The 22,510-nt window shown below is 33.8% G+C and overlaps 1 protein-coding gene across 6 annotated transcripts in view; it reads right to left on the bottom strand.

Annotated features, from left to right (window-relative positions):
* PPP3CC (protein phosphatase 3 catalytic subunit gamma) overlaps positions 1 to 22,510 on the bottom strand; it is a 106,788-nt gene that overhangs the window by 7,550 nt on the left and 76,728 nt on the right. For all 6 annotated transcript variants that reach the window (XM_074287507.1, XM_074287508.1, XM_074287510.1 and 3 more), the window contains exons 6-9: positions 22,087 to 22,226; positions 14,482 to 14,559; positions 14,304 to 14,398; positions 511 to 636 (exon numbers count right to left, since the gene is read on the bottom strand). In XM_074287507.1, coding sequence (XP_074143608.1) covers positions 511 to 636; positions 14,304 to 14,398; positions 14,482 to 14,559; positions 22,087 to 22,226 — 439 coding nt within the window. The remainder of the gene's footprint in view (positions 1 to 510; positions 637 to 14,303; positions 14,399 to 14,481; positions 14,560 to 22,086; positions 22,227 to 22,510) is intronic.

Raw genomic sequence — 22,510 nt, 5'->3', positions numbered from 1 at the left:
ATCTTACAGTTGATATTTTGTCTCAACAACTTTGTGAAAGAATTATATTCTGGAATATTTAGAAGTATTCCATAAATGTTGGTAATTACTATTATTGTCATCCCAATTATATAGGTGAGGAGACTGAAATTAAAGAGAAATGATTTGTAAGATCATGTAGCTCGCATGAGGCATGCATAGAATATCCCACCCCACCCTAGGAATAGTGATTCTCATGTTCAATCCAGCACACATAGAAACTTTACTTTTAGCTACTTGATCAAATTGCAGTTTACTCCTTTAAGCAGCTAATATAAATAAATCAAATGTATTCACTACAATTAAAACTAAGGATCAGTTAAAACACTAAATATAGCTAGAATATACAGCAAAGAAAATAAACAAAAAAAACAAAGCCCCTGTTTCCAATAATGAACTAAATTGAATGAAACAAGGGCTATGAATACACATAACTTTGTGCTTAATCACTGATGTAGGCACAGGGAGGTCTGGCTAATATATTTATCCTACCTTTCTCTCCAACAAAAGGCAAAGACCATGTGAAGACATCCATAAAGTTTGGAAGCCAATAGGGGTGTGGAGAGCAGTTAAACTGTCTGATGTTCATGATATTATTCTCATATTTCAGTACAGCAGCTGAAAAAGAATAAAGCAAGAGAATTCGGGTACGTTAAGAATATGCTACAGCAATTGTTTCTCTTTATGTAGCTTTAAACACATTACCTATAATTCAAGCTATTTTGTTTGTAAAGTCTAGGACTTTTGATTGGAAATAAGGTTCATGATAATTTATAGTAATTCATTTTCTCAGTTAACTATCCAAGAGAATTATGCTACCTGCAGAGTTCACTGAAATAGAACTACAAAGGATGAAAAGCAATACAATAACTTTTTAATTTTTCTTTTTTAAAAAATTTAATATTTTTCCCCCAGCTACATTTAAAATAATTTTTAAAATTAAAAAAAAAACTTTTGAGTTCCAGGTTCTCTCCCTTATCCTCCACCCCCAATTAAGAAACTACATGCAAAGTTATGCAAAACATTTCTATAAAAGTCATATTGTGAGAGAAAACATAGATTTCCCAACCTAATGGAAAAAAAAAACCTCAAGAAAAAATAAAGTTTAAAGAGAGGGAAGGAGGAAGGGAAAGAGAATACTTCAATTTATATTCAGACACGTTCAATTCCTTTTCTGGTTATGGACAGGATTTTTCATCATAAGTCCTTTAGCGTAATCATGGATCATTGTACTACTGAGAATAGCAAAGTCATTTTACAGCTGGTCATCCCAGAACATTGCTATTATTTTATATACGATATATTTCATTTTGCTTGAGTTCATGGAGGACTTTCCAGATTTTTTTTTCTGGGAATATCCTGCTCATCATTTCCTATAGAACAATAATATTACATCACAAACATACACAATTTATTCAGCCATTGCCCAATTAATGGGCATCCCTTCAATTTCCATTTGTTTTTGCCCTGAGAAGACATTTTTTTTTGTACATATAGGTCATTTTCATTTTTAAATATTTCTTTTGGTAGTCATGCCTAGCAATGTTATTAGGTCAAAGGATATGCATTGAATTTATAGTCCTTTAGGCATAGATCACATCTTTTGATCAATTATCAATTAGGGCATAGTTCTTTTTTAAAATAATAAATTGACTCAGCTTTCTCTATGTTTGAGAAATGAGAAACTTATCAGAGAAGCTTGCTTCAAAATTCTTTTAACAATTATTAATGCTAACTGTATTCTCCTTCATTTATTCTCACTTTCCTTTCACCTTGTCCCTCCTCAAAAATGTTTTGCTACTGGCCACTTCCTTCCTCCAATATATCCTCTTTTGTCACCTTCCCTCCTGTATCACATTCTCTTTCCTATTTTCCTGCAGTGTAAGATAGATTTCTATATCTATATTGAGTGTGTATAGTATTTTCTTTTTGAGCCAATTCTAATAAAAGGTTCATTCACTCCTCTCTTCCTCTCTACTGTAAAAGCTTTTCTTGCCTCTTTTAAAATGTTAATTTACATAATTTCATTTCTCCCTTTCCTTTTCTCCCAGAACATTCCTTTCTCACCCTTTAATTTCATCATTTAAAAAAAGATATCCCTTCATATTCAGCCCATGCCTGTGCCCTGTTTATATCTACTTCTTCACATTGCCATAATAATAAGAAAGTTGTGATGAGTTACAAGTTTCTTCCTCCCATGTAGGAAGGTAAAGAGATAAACCTTATTAAGTCCCTTATGATATCACTTTCCTGATTACCTCCTTATGTTTCTCCAGATTCCTGTATTGGACAATCAAAATTTCCATTTAGCTATGGTCTTTTCATCATGAATGTCTGAAAATCTTCTATTTCATTGAATGACCATCTTTTCCTCTGAAGGATTATAGTCAGTTTTGCTGGGTAGGTGATACTTGGTTGTAATCCTAGTTCTATTGCTCTTCAGAATATCATATTCCAAACCATGACTCTTTAAAGTAGAATCTGCTAAATTTTGTGTTATCCTGACTGTGGCTCCATTATACTTGAATTGTTTCTTTCTGGATGCTTACAGTATTTTCTCCTTAATCTGAGAGTTCCAGAATTTGGCTATGGCCAAATTGGGAGTTTTCATTTGGGTCTCTTTCAGGAGGTGATTGGTGTATTCTTTCAATTTGTATTTTATCCTCTGGTTCTAGAATATCAGAGTAGTTTTCCTTGATAATTTCTTGAAACATGATGTTCAGACTCTTTTTTTTTTTTTGATCATAACTTTCAGGCAGACCAATAATTTTTAGATGATCTTTCCTGTATCTGTTTTCTAGGTCAGTTGTTTTTCCAATGAGATATTTCACTCCCCCCCCCCCATTTTTTCTTTTTTAGTTTTGTATTTTGATTTCTCATAAAGTCATTAGTTTCCATTTGTTCAATTCTAATTTTTAAGGAATTATTTTTCTTAGTGAGCTTTTGTACTTCCTTTCCCATTTGGCCAATTTTGCTTTTTAAGGCATTCATAGTACTCTCAATTCTTTTCCTAATTTTTCTTCTATCTCTCTTAATTGATTTTCAAAATTCCTTTTGAGCTTTTCCATAGCTTAAGTCCACTTCTTACTTTTTTTGGAAGTTATGTAGAAGCTTTGACTTTATCTTTTTCTGAATGTGTGTTTTGACATTGCTTGTTACTATAGTAACTTTCTATGAGCAGAAAATTTTTTTTTGTTATTTGCTCATTTTCCTAACTTATTACTCAATTTTAAACTCTTTGTTAAAGTAGGGCTCCGTTTCCAGGATGGACCAAACTTCAGGGGTTTTATGCAGCTGTTTTTTTTTTATTATTATAGCTTTTTATTTACAAGATATATGCATGGATAATTTTTCAGCATTGACAATTGCAAAACCTTTCGTTCCAATTTTTCCCCTCCTTTCCCCCGCCCCCTCCACCAGATGGCAGGTTGACCAATATGTTAACTATGTAAGTATAAGATACACACACACACACACACACACACACACACACACACGTACGTCCATAGTTATTTTGCTGTACAAAAAGAATCGGACTTTGAAATAGTGTACAATTAACCTGTGAAGGAAATAAAAAATGCAGGCAGACAAAAATAATGAGATTGGGAATGCAATACAGTGGTTCATAGTCATCTCCAAGAGTTCTTTTGCTGGGTGTAGCTGGTTCAATTCATTACTGCTCTACTGGAACTGATTTGGTTCATCTCATTGTTGAAAAGGGCCACGTCCGTCAGAATTGATCATCATATAGTATTGTTGTTGAAGTATATAATGATCTCCTGGTCGTGCTCATTTCACTCAGCATCAGTTCATATAAGTCTCTCCAGGCCTTTTTGAAATCATCCTGCTGGTCATTTCTTACAGAACAATAATATTTCATAATATTCATATACCACAATTTATTCAGCCATTCTTCAATTGATGGGCATCCACTCTGTTTCCAGTTCTGGCTACTACAAAGCGGACTTTCACAAACATTCTTTGTGCAGCAGTTTTTAAGACATACTTTTGGGGACCTGACTACAAACTCCTTTTCTGCCCAGTGTCCCCGCCTTACTGATGTCCTGATTAGCTGGCACAGAGGTTGGGCTGGGTCTGGGTCTGCACTGGCATGGTCTATACTAAGATTGTGCCACCCTGTTGCCACAAACCTTTTCTGCTGACCTTCCAAGTTCTCTTTGATGTCTCTGGGCTGAGAAGTCTGGAAGCCACCAGTACTGCCACTGATTCAGAGGTCCTGCTGGGGTCAGGGCCAAGGCTGGGGTTGGAGGCCGGGTCTATGCTGGGATTGTGCACTAGGCTTCCACCTATTTCCACAGACCTTTTCTGCTGACCTTCTAAGTTGTCTTTAGCTGGAAACTGCTCTGCTGCATTTTTTTTTGGCTGTTTTGATGTTCTAAAACTTGTTTAGAGTCATTATGTAAGAAAGTTAAGAATCGTTTTGGAGGAGAGATTAGGAAAGTTCCTGCCTTCTCAACTTTATAGCTTTTTAAAGTAATTGGTTGAAGTTAGAACTACCCTTTAAAAGCCTTATTTTATATTAAGTAAGCCTGTTTTGCTATTCAGTCTTCATGGGAAAAGATTTGGTTTTCTAAAGGGTTATAACTAGACAATTATTTTACTGGCTGCAAACTGTTATACTGTGGGGAGTAACTTGGAAACAAGGTTGTTTCTATGAACAAGTTAAAAGGTTATCTCTCTCTTTCTCCCTCTTTCCCTCCATCCTATAGTCATGATATTATTTCTAAAGAAGAGATGTAAAATTTCAACAAATTCATGTAGTTGCACACATTTTAATGATAGTTTAGAATATTAAAATGTCAATCTATCTCATTACAAGCAACAGTTATTACTTGCTACCATTACCATACTAAAAAGGTAAATTAAAAGATAATTATCTAGCACTCATTTTTGTTAATGTGAAATTACTCATAATAGCCTAGTAACTTCAATATCTAAAAGTTAATGAGTATCTATGTAATAGTAAGCATTGTAGAGATTATTTATTTTCATTCTTTCTATGTATGATTTTTTTTGGGTAAATTTTTAAAAATTTTAGACTTAAATACAAAGTGAGAAAAGAAGGGAAAATTGCCATATACAGAGCAGACGTTAAGAGAGGATTCAACAAAAAACAAATTTTAATTTCAAGAAAATCTGTACAATAAATACTACATAGTTTCAAAGCTGCCCAGCTTTTTTTTGCTTCTTTGTTTTCTTTTGTTCTCTGCTGTGAACTTTTTCTTCCTCCCACCACCCCAAGAAGGCTGCTTAAATTAAGCAGAGATAAATGTATGTATACATAAATATCACACATATACCCTCATAAACATATATGTAAGACCACATCATGTTTATTTACTCCTATCATCTGTTTCTCTGAAGATGGCTAGTATCTTCCTCCATAAATCCAAGATTTTCTGTTTTTCTAAATCCACCAGCTTATCATTCTTTACCTCACATCAATATTCCAACCCAGTAACATACTATCTGAAGGGGAAGTTTCTATGAAAATTTCCCTCCAATTTTTTGCATTTTTTCTATTCTTTGTTATATGTATTATTTATATAGGAAAAATTTTATTTAAAATAATCAAAATTACCCTTTTTACTCACCAACAATGCTCTCCCATTATAATATCTGCGATTTTTAAAAAAAAAGGTATTTCACATAGGTCATGTGTCCTTACACTACATAGGAGACAAACATGGGAGCTGGGCCACAGGGGCAATACTGGGAAAATGCTGAGAAAAGCAGCAACAGAACCTTGGTGTCCATTTGGTATAACAAATATAGAAAAGTATCCATTATGCAGGGATTGACAACAATATTTTAGCTTTCAAAGAGCAAAAATGGGACTAAAAAGAAATGTGTATATTCCGTTGTCAGGTCTAAGGAATAGGTTAGGAAAAAAGGAAAATGGAGAGCAGAAAGGTTGGAAGTGACAGAAGGAAACCCTTGGGAGCAATGGCAGAATGCTACCAGTCAGTATTTTAGTGCCACTCAGCATTTCCTAAGAGATGCTGAGGAATCAGTAAAGAAAAAGGGAACAATTACTGAATAAGGATGGTGATGGAAAAGACAAGTGGGAAAATTGTCTTATGGAATTTAAGAGAGTCCTTGGCATAGACTTCTTGAAGACTGGAGTACCAAATACATAGCGTGCTAAGCAACAAGAGTAAGCAAGGCAGTGCTAGTGCTCAAACAAGTGAGCAGTGAATTAATATTAACTGCTACATTCATATACCATAATTTATTTAGCCATTCCCCAACTGATGGGCATCCACTTAGTTTCTGGTTTCTTGCCACAAACATTTTTGCACATGCTATACTTTCTTTTTAAGAGACATTATCATTATTGATGAACTCTGGATCAAACTATTGCTTTTTGCCATCCTCCTGCATTTTCACCCTTTTCTTTCTCTTCTAATGTTTGATTACTCTAGGTCCTTTCCTTCCCCCTAGATGAGCTGGCTTATTTCCCTCTTGACCCCATTTGTCCTTCCCTTCTTGCTTATCCTAGTTCCCTCCTTTGATCCTCCACTCATTATTTTGTTTCCTTTATTGCTAAATGATTTTCCTAAGTTAAAGTACTCTCTGCTATTCCCCTCCCGCCCTCCTCATTTTCCTTGATGAAACAGCAACTGGAGAAGAGTGATCAAGATCTCCTGCGTACTATTCTTTATCCCTGGCTAGCTCAAAGACGTTAACAGATGACAACATCTATATCTCTATTCCTTATCCTGTTTTGCTTCCCAAAAGTCAAAAGTGGAGAAATGGAATAGGCCCCAGAAGGGCCTTTGTTAATTCCTGTGTAGGCAGCTAATTGCAGGGGGCAGAAAAACAAGATGTTATTGCCCACTCAGCCAGGTGCAGGAGGCCTGGGTACTATTAACATTTTCAAAATCTGGGATCTCAGGAAAGACTTGTTAGAAACCAGATGTTTCAAAATCTGGGACCCCAGAGAGGCCTTGTTTAGCTTCAAACTTTTGATACATCCTAATGGTTGAACAGTAACCTCCCCTGGGAGGGGATAATCATTGCCTTATTCTATAAATACCCATCAGTAGCTACTTCATCTGATCAATCCATTTCCTGATGCTGTTTTGTTCAATCTGCTTTTATGACAATAAAGTCCCTTCTTTTGAGAAACAAGTTCAGTCTCTTGGTAATTCTTACTGATTGAACCTCCAATATGAATAATACTATAAATCAGAGGTGATTGGGGAGGTAAATGAGGGAAGTGGCTATGTGGAAATTTTACTGATAAGATGCAGAATTGATTGCAGTGGGTAAAAGACTGAAAATGAAAATCAAGGATAAACAAGGTTGTGGAGCTGAGCACAAGGATAATGAGATTTTCAACAAAAGTTTATAGGAGAAAAAAGAATGAATGAATCTGTTGAGTCTGAGATGCCAATAGGACATCCAAAAGGAGATGTACAGCAGGAATAAGTGATTAAGGATTGGTCAATGAGATTAGAATTATTTCAAGTAGAGAATTTATCTACATGGAAACAAGGACTGAACCATTAGGACCTGATGTGATCAAGAAAGACTAAAGAAAACAGATTTCTAAATGCCATACTAATATTGGTTCTATTTACAGAAACTAATTTAGTAGCCCAGTTCTCCACTTTTCATAAACAATTTACAAAGACTGACAGACAGGGGCAAATATGTGCAAATAAGCATTCATCCTGAAAAGAAGCAAGTTAGATCCTATTTGTGTATAACCATATCAAATAATCATGCTGCTGTATTTACTGTCATCTAGAGTAAACTGGCTGTGTTTATCTTTCCACTGGTGCCTTTGATTTGAACTTTGTTTCTTTTTTTAAGGCATGGGCATTTGAAAGATACTCAGTAATTTTGATTACATCTTTATGCCATGGCCTAGAGGATCTCAGACTTCCCCATCTCTCGTCTGGAAAACTGTGTTAGAGAGAACTTTGGGACCACTTACAGCTTAGTGGCTGAAGATGAAAGATGGAGGATCTAGGAAAAGAAAATGAAAAGGAACAGAAAAGTAAATTAACTAGTAGAGAACAGTGTCATATAATTCAATTATAAATACATTTATTGAGCACATGCTATGTATGAGCACTGTGGTAGGTGCTGGGGTTTTGGTTACAAGGGAAAAACAATACAATCCCTCCCATTAGATAGTTTACTAGAAAGAGACATGGAGACAGAGAAATAATTTCAGGAAGGAGAGGTAAAAGTGAGAAAGAAGTCCATGCAGGACCAAATGAGTGGAGATAGAAAGTTAAATATAGGGAACAGCTAGTAGAACAGTTTGTTACACAGAACACAGGATTGAAGAGAAGGAATAGGTGGAAGCTAGGTTATAGAAGATGTCAGGCTGAGGTATTATTCTAGAACCACTGAAGATTTATAATTTGGAATATGATACAGTCAGAGCTGTATTCCATGAATATCAATTTGATAACTAGGTGGAAGAAAATTAAGAGAGAAGCTGATTAGGAGGATATTTTGATAATCTAGACCAGGGGTAATATTAGGGAAGAAGCTATCTAAGTAGAGAAAAAGGGATGGGGTAGAGTTGACTGGGTTGGGAGAAAGGGGGATACTGGTCAGAGGCAGGGGAAAAACAAATAATACCTCCAAGTATGGTGGTATAATCAACAGAAATGGAGAAGTTTGGAAAAAGGATTTAGGTATAGGGAGAATACAGACCTCTTGAATCTGAGATGCCTGTAAGTCATCTTTGTAGAGAAATCCATCAGAAAAAAGGAAGTGGATTTTGTTAAAATATGCAGATAAATTAAGTAAGAAATGGATATTAGATTTAGTCAATGTATTCAAAGTTGTGAGAACTGAAGAAAGAGCTTGAAGCTAAGGATTAAGGTGGAGAAGCCTTAAATAATTTGGCCTCTCAGTTAATCAACTTCTTTAACTTCCATTACCAAGATCTTCAATCCATTTAAAGCTACCTATTGGAATAATTAATTTTAGCTCTCAAAACTATCCCAAAATTTCTCTCTTTGTTCATAATTATATTCTATTTGTCCAGCTGCTTTTATTCCTCCTAAATTTATTTTTATCCTCATGGCTATCACTTCCAGGCACGACATACACACACACATACACACACATACATATACATACACACACACACACACACACACACACACACACACACTTTTTTTTTTCCTACCATACTACTTTGGTATTATTCATTTTCCTTTCCAGTCTAAACTTTATGATTGACTAGCTCAATTATATGCCATAATTTTATTTTTTAATCCTTTGCCTTCTTTTTCTATCACTTGTCAAGTCCTTGCCACTTTCCTTCTTCATTTTGACTTACATCTTTGCAGATAAATGCCACACTGAAAAAAGCCATGGAACTTCTGACTAGGTCTATCATAAATTTATACTATCCAATCTCAACTGCCTGAGCCAAACACTGACCTCTTTGATAATAGGAGGGGAAATAACCTAGAGGCCAAAAAACTGTGACAAAGAGCCTGACTGAATGCTATAGATAAAAGAGAGGTGACAAATGAAAAGAAATTATGACAGTTAATGGTGACTGAGTGAAGAAGGAACCCCAAGCAATGAAAGTGATGGCTAGGTAAGATGTGTTTTTGGCAAGATTTAAGGAAAAACAAAGGACAAAAAGATGTACTTTAAGTCACGAGTAACTGACAAAATCTAGCTTAGATTTGTATCCCAGTCTTCTAACTTCTATACCAATACTCAAGAGTTCATGGTATCATTCTACCTTTCTATACATTTATTCTAATAGTGCTGCACTGCTCAAATAATGTCTGGAAATTCCCCAAAAGTCAATTAAAAACTCCCCACAAGAAAGTAAGCTTTACAACTTTAACATTAGAATTCATTTTTGATCTGCATTTTCAAACTGTATTGTTTGGCTTGTCCACCAAAATTTGCCTATAAAGAACTTTTGGCTATTTCAAAAAATCAAATCCATTAAATGGTCAAAGGATATGAACAGACAATTCTCAGATGATGAAATTGAAACTATATCCACTCATATGAAAGAGTGTTCCAAATCACTACTGATCAGAGAAATGCAAATTAAGATAACTCTGAGATACCACTACACATCTGTCAGATTGGCTAAGATGACAGGAACAAATAATGATAATGTTGGAGGGGATGTGGGAAAACTGGGACACTAATACATTGTTGGTGGAGTTGTGAAAGAATCCGGCCATTCTGGAGAGCAATTTGGAACTATGCCCAAAAAGTTATCAAACTGTGCATACCTTTTGCTGCTATTGGGATTATCTCCCAAAGAAATACTAAAGAGCGGAAAGGGACCTGTATGTGCCAAAATGTTTGTGGCAGCTCTTTTTGTTGTAGCTAGAAACTGGAAGTTGAATGGATGCCCATCAATTAGAGAATGGTTGGGTAAATTATGGTATATGAAGGTTATGGAATATTATTGCTCTGTAAGAAATGACCAGCAGGAGGAATACAGAGAGGCTTGGGGAGACTTACATCAACTGATGCTGAGTGAAATGAACAGAACCAGAAGATCGCTGTACACTTCAATGCTGTATGAAGAGGTGTTCTGATGGAAGTGGATATCTTCAACATAAAGAAGATCCAACTCACTTCCAGTTGATCAATGATGGACAGAAATAACTACACCCAGAGAAGGAACACTGGGAAGTGAATGTAAATTGTTAGCACTACTGTTTATCTACCCAGGTTACTTATACCTTCGGAATCTAATACTTAATGTGCAACAAGAAAATGGTATTTACACACATATATTGTATCTAGGTTATATTGTAACACATGTAAAATGTATGGGATTGCCTGTCATCGGGGGGAGGGAGTGGAGGGAGGGGGGATAATTTGGAAAAATGAATACAAGGGATAATATTATAAAAAAATTACTCATGCATATATACTGTGGGAAAAAATGCTAAATAAAAAAAATCAAATCCATGCTCGAAGAATAAAAATTTCCCAGCATATTAAAAAAATGGGTTCAAGGACCTAAGGGCAATTCCAGAAATGTTTTGAGCAATGACAGTATTGCTAAAGTGTGTAACTTCCTAATTTGACAACTTTGAAGAAAACAATATTTATGTGGTTCTGTAAGTTCTGGTCTATTTGTTATTTTAAGAAATAGGAGACTGTGCACAGCTGAAGAATTCAGAAAGAGGAGTCCTTGACCTGATAGAGATAGAAATAACAAGAAGAGAGGGGCATGACTTGTGATTTCACTAATGTAAGTATGTCTGAATGAAAGAATTCCCTTTACTAAAAAAGGATAGCATCTCAGCTACAGTTTCTACAATTAGGAGAGTTGTCCATGGTTTAGAGGCTTGCCAAAGGTCACATATCTACTAAGTGTTAGACTTGAACTCGAACCTAGATCTATGGGGTTCTTCAAAACCAACTTCTAAATTCTGTTTTTCAATCATGTTTGAGATGCTTTGTGACCCCATTTGGGATTTTCTTGGCAGAAATAATGAAGTAAGCCATTTTCTTTTCCAGTTTCTTTTACTGATAAGGAAATCGAGGAGAAAAGAACGAAGTACCTTTCCCAGGATCACAAAGCTAGTGTCTGAGATCAGATTTAAACACAGGAAGATGTCTTGCTGATTTTGGGTCCTTGATGCTCTATCTAGTGTGCCACCTCGCTGACTTTATTTTGTTAAAAAAAAACATGTGAATGTGCAAAAATGTTTGTGGCAGCCCTTTTTTGTAGTGGCAAGAAACTTGAAACTGAATAGATGCTCATTAGTTGGAGAATGGCTGAATAAATTATGGCATATGAATGTTATGGAATATTATTGTTCTATAAAAAACAATCAGCAGGATGATTTCAGAAAGGCCTTGGAGAGACTTTCAGGACCTGATACTAAGTGAGGTGAGTCGAACCAAGAGAACATTATACACGGCAAAAGCAAGATTATGTGATGGTCAGTTCTGATAGACGTGGTTCTTTTCAATGAGGTGATTCAAGCCTGTTTCAATGATCTTGTGATGGTGAGAGAGATCTGTTAGGATTACAAGGTGAGAACTCAGGTTGTCTGGACAGTGACAAGGTGAGAATTCACCTAGTAATCCTAACAGCGATCTATACTCACGAGAGAGGACTGTGGGGACTGAGTGTGAATCACAACATAGTATTTTTCCCCTTTGTTGTTGTTTGCTTGCATTTTGTTTTCTTTCTAATTTTTTTCTTTTTGATCTGATTTTTCTTGTGCAGCAAGATAATTATAAAAATGTGTATAGAAGAATAGAACATGTTTAACATATATTGGATTATTTGCCATTTAGAGGAGGGGATGGGAGGAAGGAAGGGAAAAAATTTGGAACACAAGATTTTGCAAGGGTGAATATTGAAAATTATCTATGCATATGTTTTGAAAATAAAAAAGCTTTAATAATAAAAAATTTAAAAACATGAAATTCATATATATAGGATTTTCAGAGGGGAATGGATCTCTCAGATAAGCAATCCAAAAACCTATATATATATATAAAATTTTTTTTTTAGGCTTGTAGAACTGTTTATTTTTAGAGTTGGAATGGATTTTGAGCTTCTTCATCATACAATGAGGCAAGATTTTCTCCTGATTATACTCCGCCCCCCCTTAAGGCTGGGGTTAAGTGACTTGTCCAGGGTCACACAGCTAGGAAGTGTTAAGTGTCTGAGACCAGATTTTTTTTTTTTTTTTTTTCTCAAAGACAGACTTTTATTAACTCTTTTTGATACCTACAGTGCTTAGCACAGGGCTTGGCACTTAGTAAATTCTTTTTTTTTTTTTTTTAATTATATATATATATATTTTTTATAATATTATCCCTTGTATTCATTTTTCCAAATTACCCCCCCTCCCTCTATTCCCTCCCCCCGATGACAGGCAATCCCATACATTTTACATGTGTTACAATATAGTCTAGGTACAATACATGTGTGTGAATATCATTTTCTTGTTACACAATAAACATTAGAATCCGAAGGTACATGCAACCTGGGCAGACAGATATTAGTGCTAACAATTTACATTCACTTCCCAGTGTTTCTTCTCTGGGTGTAGCTACCTCTGACCATCATTGATCAACTGGAAGTGAGTTGGATCTTCTTTATGTTGAAGATTTCCACTTCCATCAGAATACATCCTCATACAGTATTGTTGTTGAAGTGTACAGTGATCTTCTGGTTCTGCTCATTTCACTCAGCATCAGTTGATTTAAGTCTCTCCAGGCCTCTCTGTATTCCTCCTGCTGGTCATTTCTTACCGAGCAATAATATTCCATAACCTTCATATACCACAATTTACCCAACCATTCTCCAACTGATAGACATCCATTCATCTTCCAGTTTCTAGCTACAACAAAAAGAGCTGCCACAAACATTTTGGCACATATATGACTCTTTCCGCTCTTTAGTATTTCTTTGGGATATAATCCCAGTAGTAGCGCTGCTGGGTCAAAGGGTATGCACAGTTTGATAACTTTTTGGGCATAATTCCAGATTGCTCTCCAGAATGGCTGGATTCTTTCGCAACTCCACCAGCAATGTATTAGTGTCCCAATTTCCCCACATCCCCTCCAACATTTATCATTATTTGTTCCTGTCATCTTAGCCAATCTGACAGGTGTGTAGTGGTATCTCAGAGTGGTCTTAATTTGCATTTCTCTGATCAGTAGTGATTTGGAACACTCTTTCATGTGAGTGGATATAGTTTCAATTTCTTCCTCTGAGAATTGTCTGTTCATATCCTTTGACCATTTATCAATTGGAGAATGGTTCGGCAAAAACCTATATTTTTAAGATGAAGAAAACAAAGATCTTCCTAAGTTCATATAGTCAGCTAGTGATAGAGCTAGGACTGGAATAGATCAACATAATAACACCTATACAATGCCACTTCTGGGCATTCCAGAAGGGCAAAAAGAGCTTGGCAATTCAGAAGTATTAAGATTCTAAGAAATAACTTATTTTGAGTGAGGCCATTCTTTAAATATAGATGACATTAGACTGAAAATAATAAATAATGCTGAGCAATATGAGAGAGCCAACAAGTGCAAAGACATGTAACACTAAGCTTTCTAAATCTAAGTCATGTATTCTCCTTCTTCTGAAACACAAAGGAAATCTACCTTCATTACTCATGATCTTTCCTGAGGTTCCAGCCCAGCAATTTTGAGGATACTGAAGTACAGGAGAGTAATTAACAACATCCTAGATTCCATACAACATTGTTAGTATTCATATTTACCCATCAAACTCAAATCCAAACCCTGTCATATTCCTTTACCTTTGTTGTTATAGACATCTAGGTAATTTGGGGCAGAGAAAATTGTAATGAGTGATGGAAAGCCTGTTGTCTGGCTCTTCCTATACATTCGATACCTGGAAAAGAAATGACAGCCTGTCTGTCCTGTTGTTAAAAGAAAAACTCTCCAGTGACACTTGATGCAGTTAGTATCACTTACCCGGAATCTTGAGCTTCATGGGCTCTGATTATTGATAACAAACTATTGCTTTGCAAAAATTCACAAACTGCAGGATAACTGAAAAAAAAGTTTTTAGAAAATATATTAATTCTGAACTGAAACAATTCTTTTCAGAGTAAGATGGGATGGGATAAAATCATAGCACAGATTTAGAAGCAGAATCTTAAAAGCTATCTAATCCATGCGCCTAATTTTATTAAAATTTTTTTTTCAATGAACAAAAATCAATTCTCCCTCTCCCTACAACAAGAGGGGAAAAATCTTTATAATATACATAGTCAAGCAAGAAAAATCTCACCATCTGTCATATTAAAAAAAAACACTCTAATTCTGAATTGAGTTCATCATCTCTATCAGAAAGTACACTCCTTCATTTTATAAAACTGAGGTCTAAAGAGATTGTTACTCTGATTTGATTTTAAACATCTAATGTAAATCAAGTTATATAACTTTAACAAGACCTTTGGCTTTGTAGAGATCTATGTGATCAATTTATATTTTGGCCATTTAGTATGGTCACATTCCCTTTAAATATATAAATTAGAAGGATTTCTTATGTTCATATTTTTTTTAAAAAGCAAACTAAACTTAACAATATTCATCTTCATTCCCCCTTTTTTCTCTCACTAATTCTTTTTTTTTCTCACTACCTTTTTATTTTACCTTTTGCAATCTCACTTCAGACATTAGTCAACTCAAACTTTCCAAAGTTACTAATGAGCTCTTAAAGTTCTGTAGAAATTCTGAATACAATTTCTATTCCTATCTTTCTGCTGAGTTTTGCTGGCATAAAAGCTGCAGATTTCTGTGGGTTCATTTTACTTTTAAAAAGAAAAAACCAGCACAACTGATCAATATATTGAAAAAATCCAAAAATATGTTCCAATGTGTAACACCTCTATGAAGAGGTAAATTGGAGGTATCTTCTTAATTCTCTTCTTTTAAGTAGTGCTTGATCTTTATAATTTTGTTAAAAATCACTTCTGATTTTTGTTGTGCCACTGTTCTTTTCATTTACATTGTTGGAGTTATTGTGCATATTGTTTTCTTGGCTCCACTTACTTCACTTTGCATTACTTCATGCAGATTTTTCCATGTTTTTTCTGTATCACATACATAAATTCTTATTCCTCACTTAATGTAGCACAATTTTTAATCATTCCTCAAATGGTGGAGTATCTATTTTGTTCCAATGCTATCATAAAAAGTGGTACTACAAACGTTTTGGAAAATGGAGATTTTCTTAGGGGTACATAAGTCCAATAATGAGACTATCTGGTTCAAAGCTTGTGACTTTTTAGTCATTTTATATGAATTCCAATATGTTTTCCAAAATGGCTTTACCACTGTCACAGCTTCATTAACAATGTACTATTAATGTGGTTATCATTCCATAGCCCTTTTAACAATGATTACTGCCATTTTTTGTCATCTTTCCTAGTTTGCAGAATGTAAGGTAAAACCTCAAGCTTATTTTGATTTGCATTTCTCTTATTATTTTTTCATGGAGCATTTTTCCATAAATTTTTTTTTGAAAAATTCTTTGTTCACATCTTTTGATTAGATATCTATTGAAAAATGCTAGTCATATATATTTAATTTTTAAAAATTTATCTTGGATTCTGAACTCTTATCAAAAAATATAATTTTTTTCCTGTGCAACTTTTCAGTTATATGTAATTAAAATGAGCTATTTATTTTTTATAATTGCTTCTATCTCTTGTTTAGTTAAGAATACATCTATACATAGCTATGAGAGATATGTAATCTGCTTTTTAAAAATTTTTAATGGTATATGTAGGTTTATTTTTTAATTTTCTTAATTGAATATCTAGAATTCTCTAATTAGGTTAAGCCATCATATCACCTGGAAAAAATATTGTGTTTGTTCTTCACTTATTTCCTTAACTTTTTTTGGTCTTATTTGTTTATCTCTAGCACTATATCAAATAACAGTGATGATAATGGCCATTCTTGATTTATCCTTCTAGCATTTTGCAATTACCAATAATGTTTATTCTAGCTTTTATTTAGATAGATATTACTTATAATGTCATGGGCTAGTTAAAGCAGATAGAGAACTCAGCCTGAAGACCTGAGTTCAAATCCTGCTTCAGACACTTACTGTGTGACCTTGGAAAGTCTGCTTCAGTTTCTTTCTCTGTCAAATGATCTGGAGAAGGAAATAGGAAATGACAAACCATTCCAGTATCTTTGCCAATGAAGAATTGGAAATGACTGAAACTGAACAACAATATCTTACAATATTAAAGTTCAGTTGATTTTTAATGGAAATGGGTATTGTATTTTGTGAAAAATCTTTTTTTCCATCTACTGACATAATCACAATTTATACTGTTTTCACTAGTTTCATAGCCTTTCTTAATAATGAACCATGCTTTCCTGGTATAAAAATCTGCTCATATGATAAAACTGTTTTTGTATTTTATTATAGCTTCCTTGCTGTAGGAAGCTATATGTTAATCATTATTTTTATATCAGTGATTCATTATGGATATTGATCTATAATTTTTTCTAATTTGTTTTCCATAAGTTTGGCTATCAAGATTATATACCTGCAATATAAAAGGAGTTTAATAAGATTCTCTTTTTTCTATTTTTGCAAACAGCTTACATAGTACTAGAAATATTTGTCCTTTGAATGTTTGACATAGTACACTTATAAATCCATGTAGCCTTGGCCTTTTCCCCCTTGGAGTTCACTTATGGCTCAATTTCTTTTTCTAAGATTAGTTTTTTAAAAATTATTTATTTCTCATTTTGTCAGTCTGACTATTATATGCTTATAAATGCTAATTTGATTGAATTTATGTATTTTATTGACCAAAACAGGATAAAAATAAGCTTCTAATAATTCCTTTTACTTGATTTGATTTTCCTTTTTCATTTTTGATACTAGCAATTTTGTTTTCTTCTTTCTTTTTTATCCAGACTGACTGATGATTCATCTATTCTTTCAGCACTTAGCACAGTGCCTGTCACAAAGCAGGCATTTAATAATGTTTATTGATTGATCTATTTCATTATTTCTTCAAAAAAGAAAATCCAGTTCTTATATTATCAATTCAACAGGTTTTTGCTTTCATTTTGGTTAATCACTTCTTTGATTTATTGACCTATTATTTTGTTGATAAAAACAATATTTAAATATATAAAAATTTCCCTAAGAAATGTTCTGGCAGCATTCTAAAAATTCTGGTATGCCATTTCCTTCGAAGAAGTCATCTATTTTTCTATTAACTTGTTTTTTCATTCATCAATTCTTTAAAATTAAGTTTTAAGGCTTTTTTATTAATTATTCAACTGTCCTTTATTTGGTTAAAATGAATTAAGTTCACTTGACACCGAATCTCCTGTCTTTTCTCCATTTTTGTATACTTTTCATCTCATACTCCAATTATGATAAATAAATTTTGCGCATTTCTCTTTCATTTTTGTTTTCTTTTCTAGTGTATCCCCTTTTATTTCCTCTCTTACGACCAAGAAAACAGAATCAAATCACTCCTACTCCCTCTGTTCATCTTTTTAAATTCCCTTTGTGACCCTTGAAGTCATTAGGATTGTGAAGGGAAATAACTTTCTTCCTCTATCAGGACTTCATCATTATTTGATGCCTGTCCAAATGTTTATTTTGCTATGTTTCTCTTGGCTTTTATACTTGCATCTGAAACTTCTACTCAGTTCTGTTATTTTCATCAGATATGCTTAAATGTTACCTATTTCATTAATAATCTGTATTTTTTTTCCTCTCTACAAGATTGTACTCAGTCATGAAGGATAAATTTTTTTTTGTTTTTATTTTAATTTAATTTTATTTTTTTGCCTTTTCAGGAATTACATTCTAAGATTTTCACTCCTTTAGTAATTTTATAGATTTTATGTGATCTTGACTAAAGGTCCTTAGTACTTAAGCTTTCTAGCTGTTTACATTAACTTTTCTTTGATCTATAAATTCTTGATTTCTACTAGGACATTTTTCAATGTTTTCATTTTGGAGATTCTTTGAGAGCCAGTGGATTCTTCCCTGTTTTTATTTTGTCCTTTATTTTAAGTGGATCTGTGCGATATTTATGATTTCTGAAAATGTAAGATCCAAACCTATTTTTGGGGGGAATGCTGGGGCTCAGGATGGGAAAGAATAAGCTGTAGTTAGTACTGAATCTTATGATTTTAAAATTGTTTCTCCATGAATTGTTTTATAGGTTAATGCTTTTTGACAATAGGTACATTATATTTTCTTCTGTTTGTTTTTTCAATATTTTGATTTTATTTTAATATTTCTTTTCTCCTGAAGTTATTCAGTTATTTGATCCATTCAAAATTTCAAGGAGTTGCTGATACTTGGGTAAGGTTTTCTACTTTCCTTTCTGTTCTAAGCTATTTATTTTCCTTCTCAGTCTTTTGTTCAAAGCACTTATTTCACCTATAATTCCATTTAAAAAAAATCTCTCAATTTATTTCTTCCAGGTACTTCCATAGTCCTTAGTTAAAGCCATTTTCCTCCCTGAAGTTCCACTTATAGTTGTTAGGGAATTGTTCTCTTGTGGGTTTATCTCTGGGTTACTGTTTGACTCATGACATTTGATAATCTGTGCCATCTTTTGCTTATTCATGTTTCAAAAGATTAAGCTCCACTCATTCACAAAATTATTGAATAGAGTGGATAGGCTCTTTTTAGATCATGGTCTTTTTTTTTTTTTTTTCTTTTTCTTGGATTCCTGCCATCAGCTTCCATTCCCCAGAAGTATGTGCTCAGAACTCTGTGTTTGGTTGTTTCCAGTCAGGATGCTTCTGCAGTGTTCTGTCCCTGCTGGGGTTTCCCTATTCCAGCTGTTGAAATTCTCTTCAATCCCTCCTGGGGATTCCCCTGTTTACCTGTGCTCATGCTGGTTTCTCTGTCAGGACCTCTCATCTAGTACTCATAGCTTCTGGCTGTCTTTTTTCTTCAGACTTGAGCTGGATAAAGGAGCTTAGTGGATTCTTGATCACGGTTCAATTTTGTATTCTTTTTAAGATCATTGCTGAAGTAAAAGTGGGAGATTTGGTTTCCACTAGGACATTTCATATATCTATATTAACCAGAAATTTGAAGTCAGTCAATAAGCCTAATATATGCTAGGCACCTTACTAAGTGCTGGGGATACAAAGAAAGGGGAAAAATAAGCAAATAAAAAACTATACCTCCAAACACTCTCTAGAAGCTCATGACTTATTTGGGGCAATAGCATGCAAACAAGATATATAAAGGACAAACTGAAGATAATCAATAGAGGGAAGGCACTAGTATTAAGGGGATTCAGAAAGACTTCTTACAAAAGACAGGATTTTAGCTGGGACTTGAAGAAAGTTATGGAAGTGAAGAAATGACGAGATGAGGGAGAGATGTCAGGCATGGGAGAGAATGAGAGAAAATGCTAGAGTTTAGAGATGGAGTCTCTTGTGCAAGGGATAGTCAGGAGACTAGTGTTACTGGATGGCAGAGCCTAAATAAGGGAATAAGTTATAAGATAATTGTATTTATTTTATTATCATTATTTGGGAGACTAGTGTTACTGGATGGCAGAGCCTAAATAAGGGAATAAGTTATAAGATAATTGTATTTATTTTATTATCATTATTTTGCTTCTATTTATTAATGCTGTGTCTTGTTTAAACATAATCTCCTTGAAAGCAGAGATTATTTCATATTTTCTTCTATATCTCTGCTGTATTAAACAGTACCTGCTATATCACAGGCACCAATGCGTATTAATTGCCTGTTTAGTCTTCTCCCAGCAATATGCATTTGTGAAAAACTTCCCCTTCTTATCGAAGTTCTTCCTTCTTTCCTAGCTCCAGTTTACATGCCACCCAGAGACAAATTAATTAGGTTACTTGGGGAGACGTGATATGAGAAAATTCTTAATATGTTCTTATAAATTTACAAACATCTAATATCAGAAGACTAGTCATCAATGTGTGTCTAGATGTGCTAATTTCCAAAACCCTAGGAGAAGTGGTTTTCAAAGTCTTGCTTAGGACACACAAATGCCTTAAATCTGACTTTCATGGCACTTTCTTCCTCACTTTTTTCTCCCACCCACCCACCATAAGAAGTGTTCTTTCTCTCTCTTTTCTAAATTGTCTAATTTGATCTTTTCTTCTACACTTAAAGATTTTTCCTTACAGTTATTTATGTCTTTTTTTCTACTAGATTGTAAACACTTTAAGGGCAGAGGCTGTCATTTTATTTTTCCATTTCCAATGACTTATATATAGTGAACATGATGAATATTGAATTTATGCAAGAGTAACACACCACAGATAGCACAATGCTTGAATAGAAGCATATCAACAGATAAATATTTAAACTGAATAACAAATCTTCATATTTATTTAGCATCCTAAAGTTTACAGATATTTTTTCTCACAATAAACTTGTGAAGTTTACTTCCATTCTGTTAAAAATTTTAAGAGCAAAAGACTAAAAAAAGGACGAAAAAAACCATGTGATGAGTATCAACATCAGAACATGACCTTTAAAACTGCGTGCTGTAGGAAAAAAAAAAAAATATGATTCTAGTGAAGGGCAACAAGTTTAAATGGGTATCTGGGTGTCAATTTTTTTTTTTTTAGGGAAAATAGTTAGGGCTTGAGAATCAAGGCAGAAATGCAATTAATTTGAGATTACTTGGGGGTCTAATTATTCAGTGAGTAAATTTAAAAAAAATTTGTCTTCATGTTGCTCAGCCTCTGGGCAATGTTAGCAGATTCTCATTAGATAAGAGCATGAGGTGGAGAAAGAAAGTGGAAAACATCCAAAGAAAACAGAAATAATTTCATTTTGTCACTTATAAATAACCAGTTAAAAAAAAAGTTGGTGGGAGAATAATGTTCAAAGTATTGCTTAAAATTAAGCTTCTAATTTATCTGAAGATTTTTATCAATGTTTCATCCAAGTGTATTGATAAGTATGTATTACTGAATTGAATATAATTCTAGGTTATTTTTTATTTTTTAAAGTTTTTTGCTATCTTTCCTCTTATTTTTTTCAAGACAACAATAGCAAATAGCTATGATTAATTCAGGAATTTAGTAAAAACCACCAATAATAATAAGCAACATCAGATGTTGTGGGTTTGATAAATATCTAACTAATCCCCCATCCCTTCATCTACAGTATCAAAAAATGAGCATAGATTTGGATTATCTTGAGACACTAAAGGATCCTTAATTAGATTCACCCTACCATACTTAGACAAGAACATAATTAACCTGTTTTAGAAATATTTCACTCTAAGAGCTGAAACATAAAAAACAAAACAAAACAAAACAAAAACACCTGGATAATGCTCAGTTAACCAGAAAACTATATGAGAAGACTTTAGAAAAAGGGAAAAAGAGGAGGTGATTTATGGTTAAGTTTGACAACTTAAACTCTGAATAATGTAGCATATTAAAAGTAATATATCAAATATGAAAATGAATCCACTGGACTTAATTTACTTTTTTAAAAAATAAAATCACAATACAAAAATTATTTAGGTTTACTAATCCTACTTTGTAACTTAAAAAAATGTTTACCTGTAAAAGTAGGAGCACCCTCGGACAGTGTTGTGGCTAAAGTGCTCTATGGTCTTCTCACTGCCATAGTCCTCCAAGGGATCAGACCAAAGCAGGTCACACATTGGTCCAAAAGCTGGAGGTTCCCTAAACCTGTCTAACTAGAAGGCACATAAAAGGCAAAGAAAACCATGAAAACAAAATGATTTTTGGTATTTTCTATGTCAAGTGATTACTCTACCTCCCTTTATTTAGTATAATAAAAGTTAATAGCAACTTCCAACAAGAGTCACATATAAAAAAGCACAAAAAATAAAATCTAGCTTAATATTCTTCTTTGATAAAATTGTAATTTTATAGGGGCATAAAATAATCCACACTTATTATTTTTCATAGTTATCCCTCCTGATCTTTTCTTTATTCCATTTGATAAATTTTGGGTGCA

The sequence above is a fragment of the Sminthopsis crassicaudata genome, chromosome 2 (genome assembly GCF_048593235.1).
Source record: "Sminthopsis crassicaudata isolate SCR6 chromosome 2, ASM4859323v1, whole genome shotgun sequence".
Taxonomy (NCBI): domain Eukaryota; kingdom Metazoa; phylum Chordata; class Mammalia; order Dasyuromorphia; family Dasyuridae; genus Sminthopsis; species Sminthopsis crassicaudata.
The sequence above is the reverse complement of the archived record's forward strand: the minus strand, read 5'-3'. Positions and strand labels throughout refer to the sequence as shown.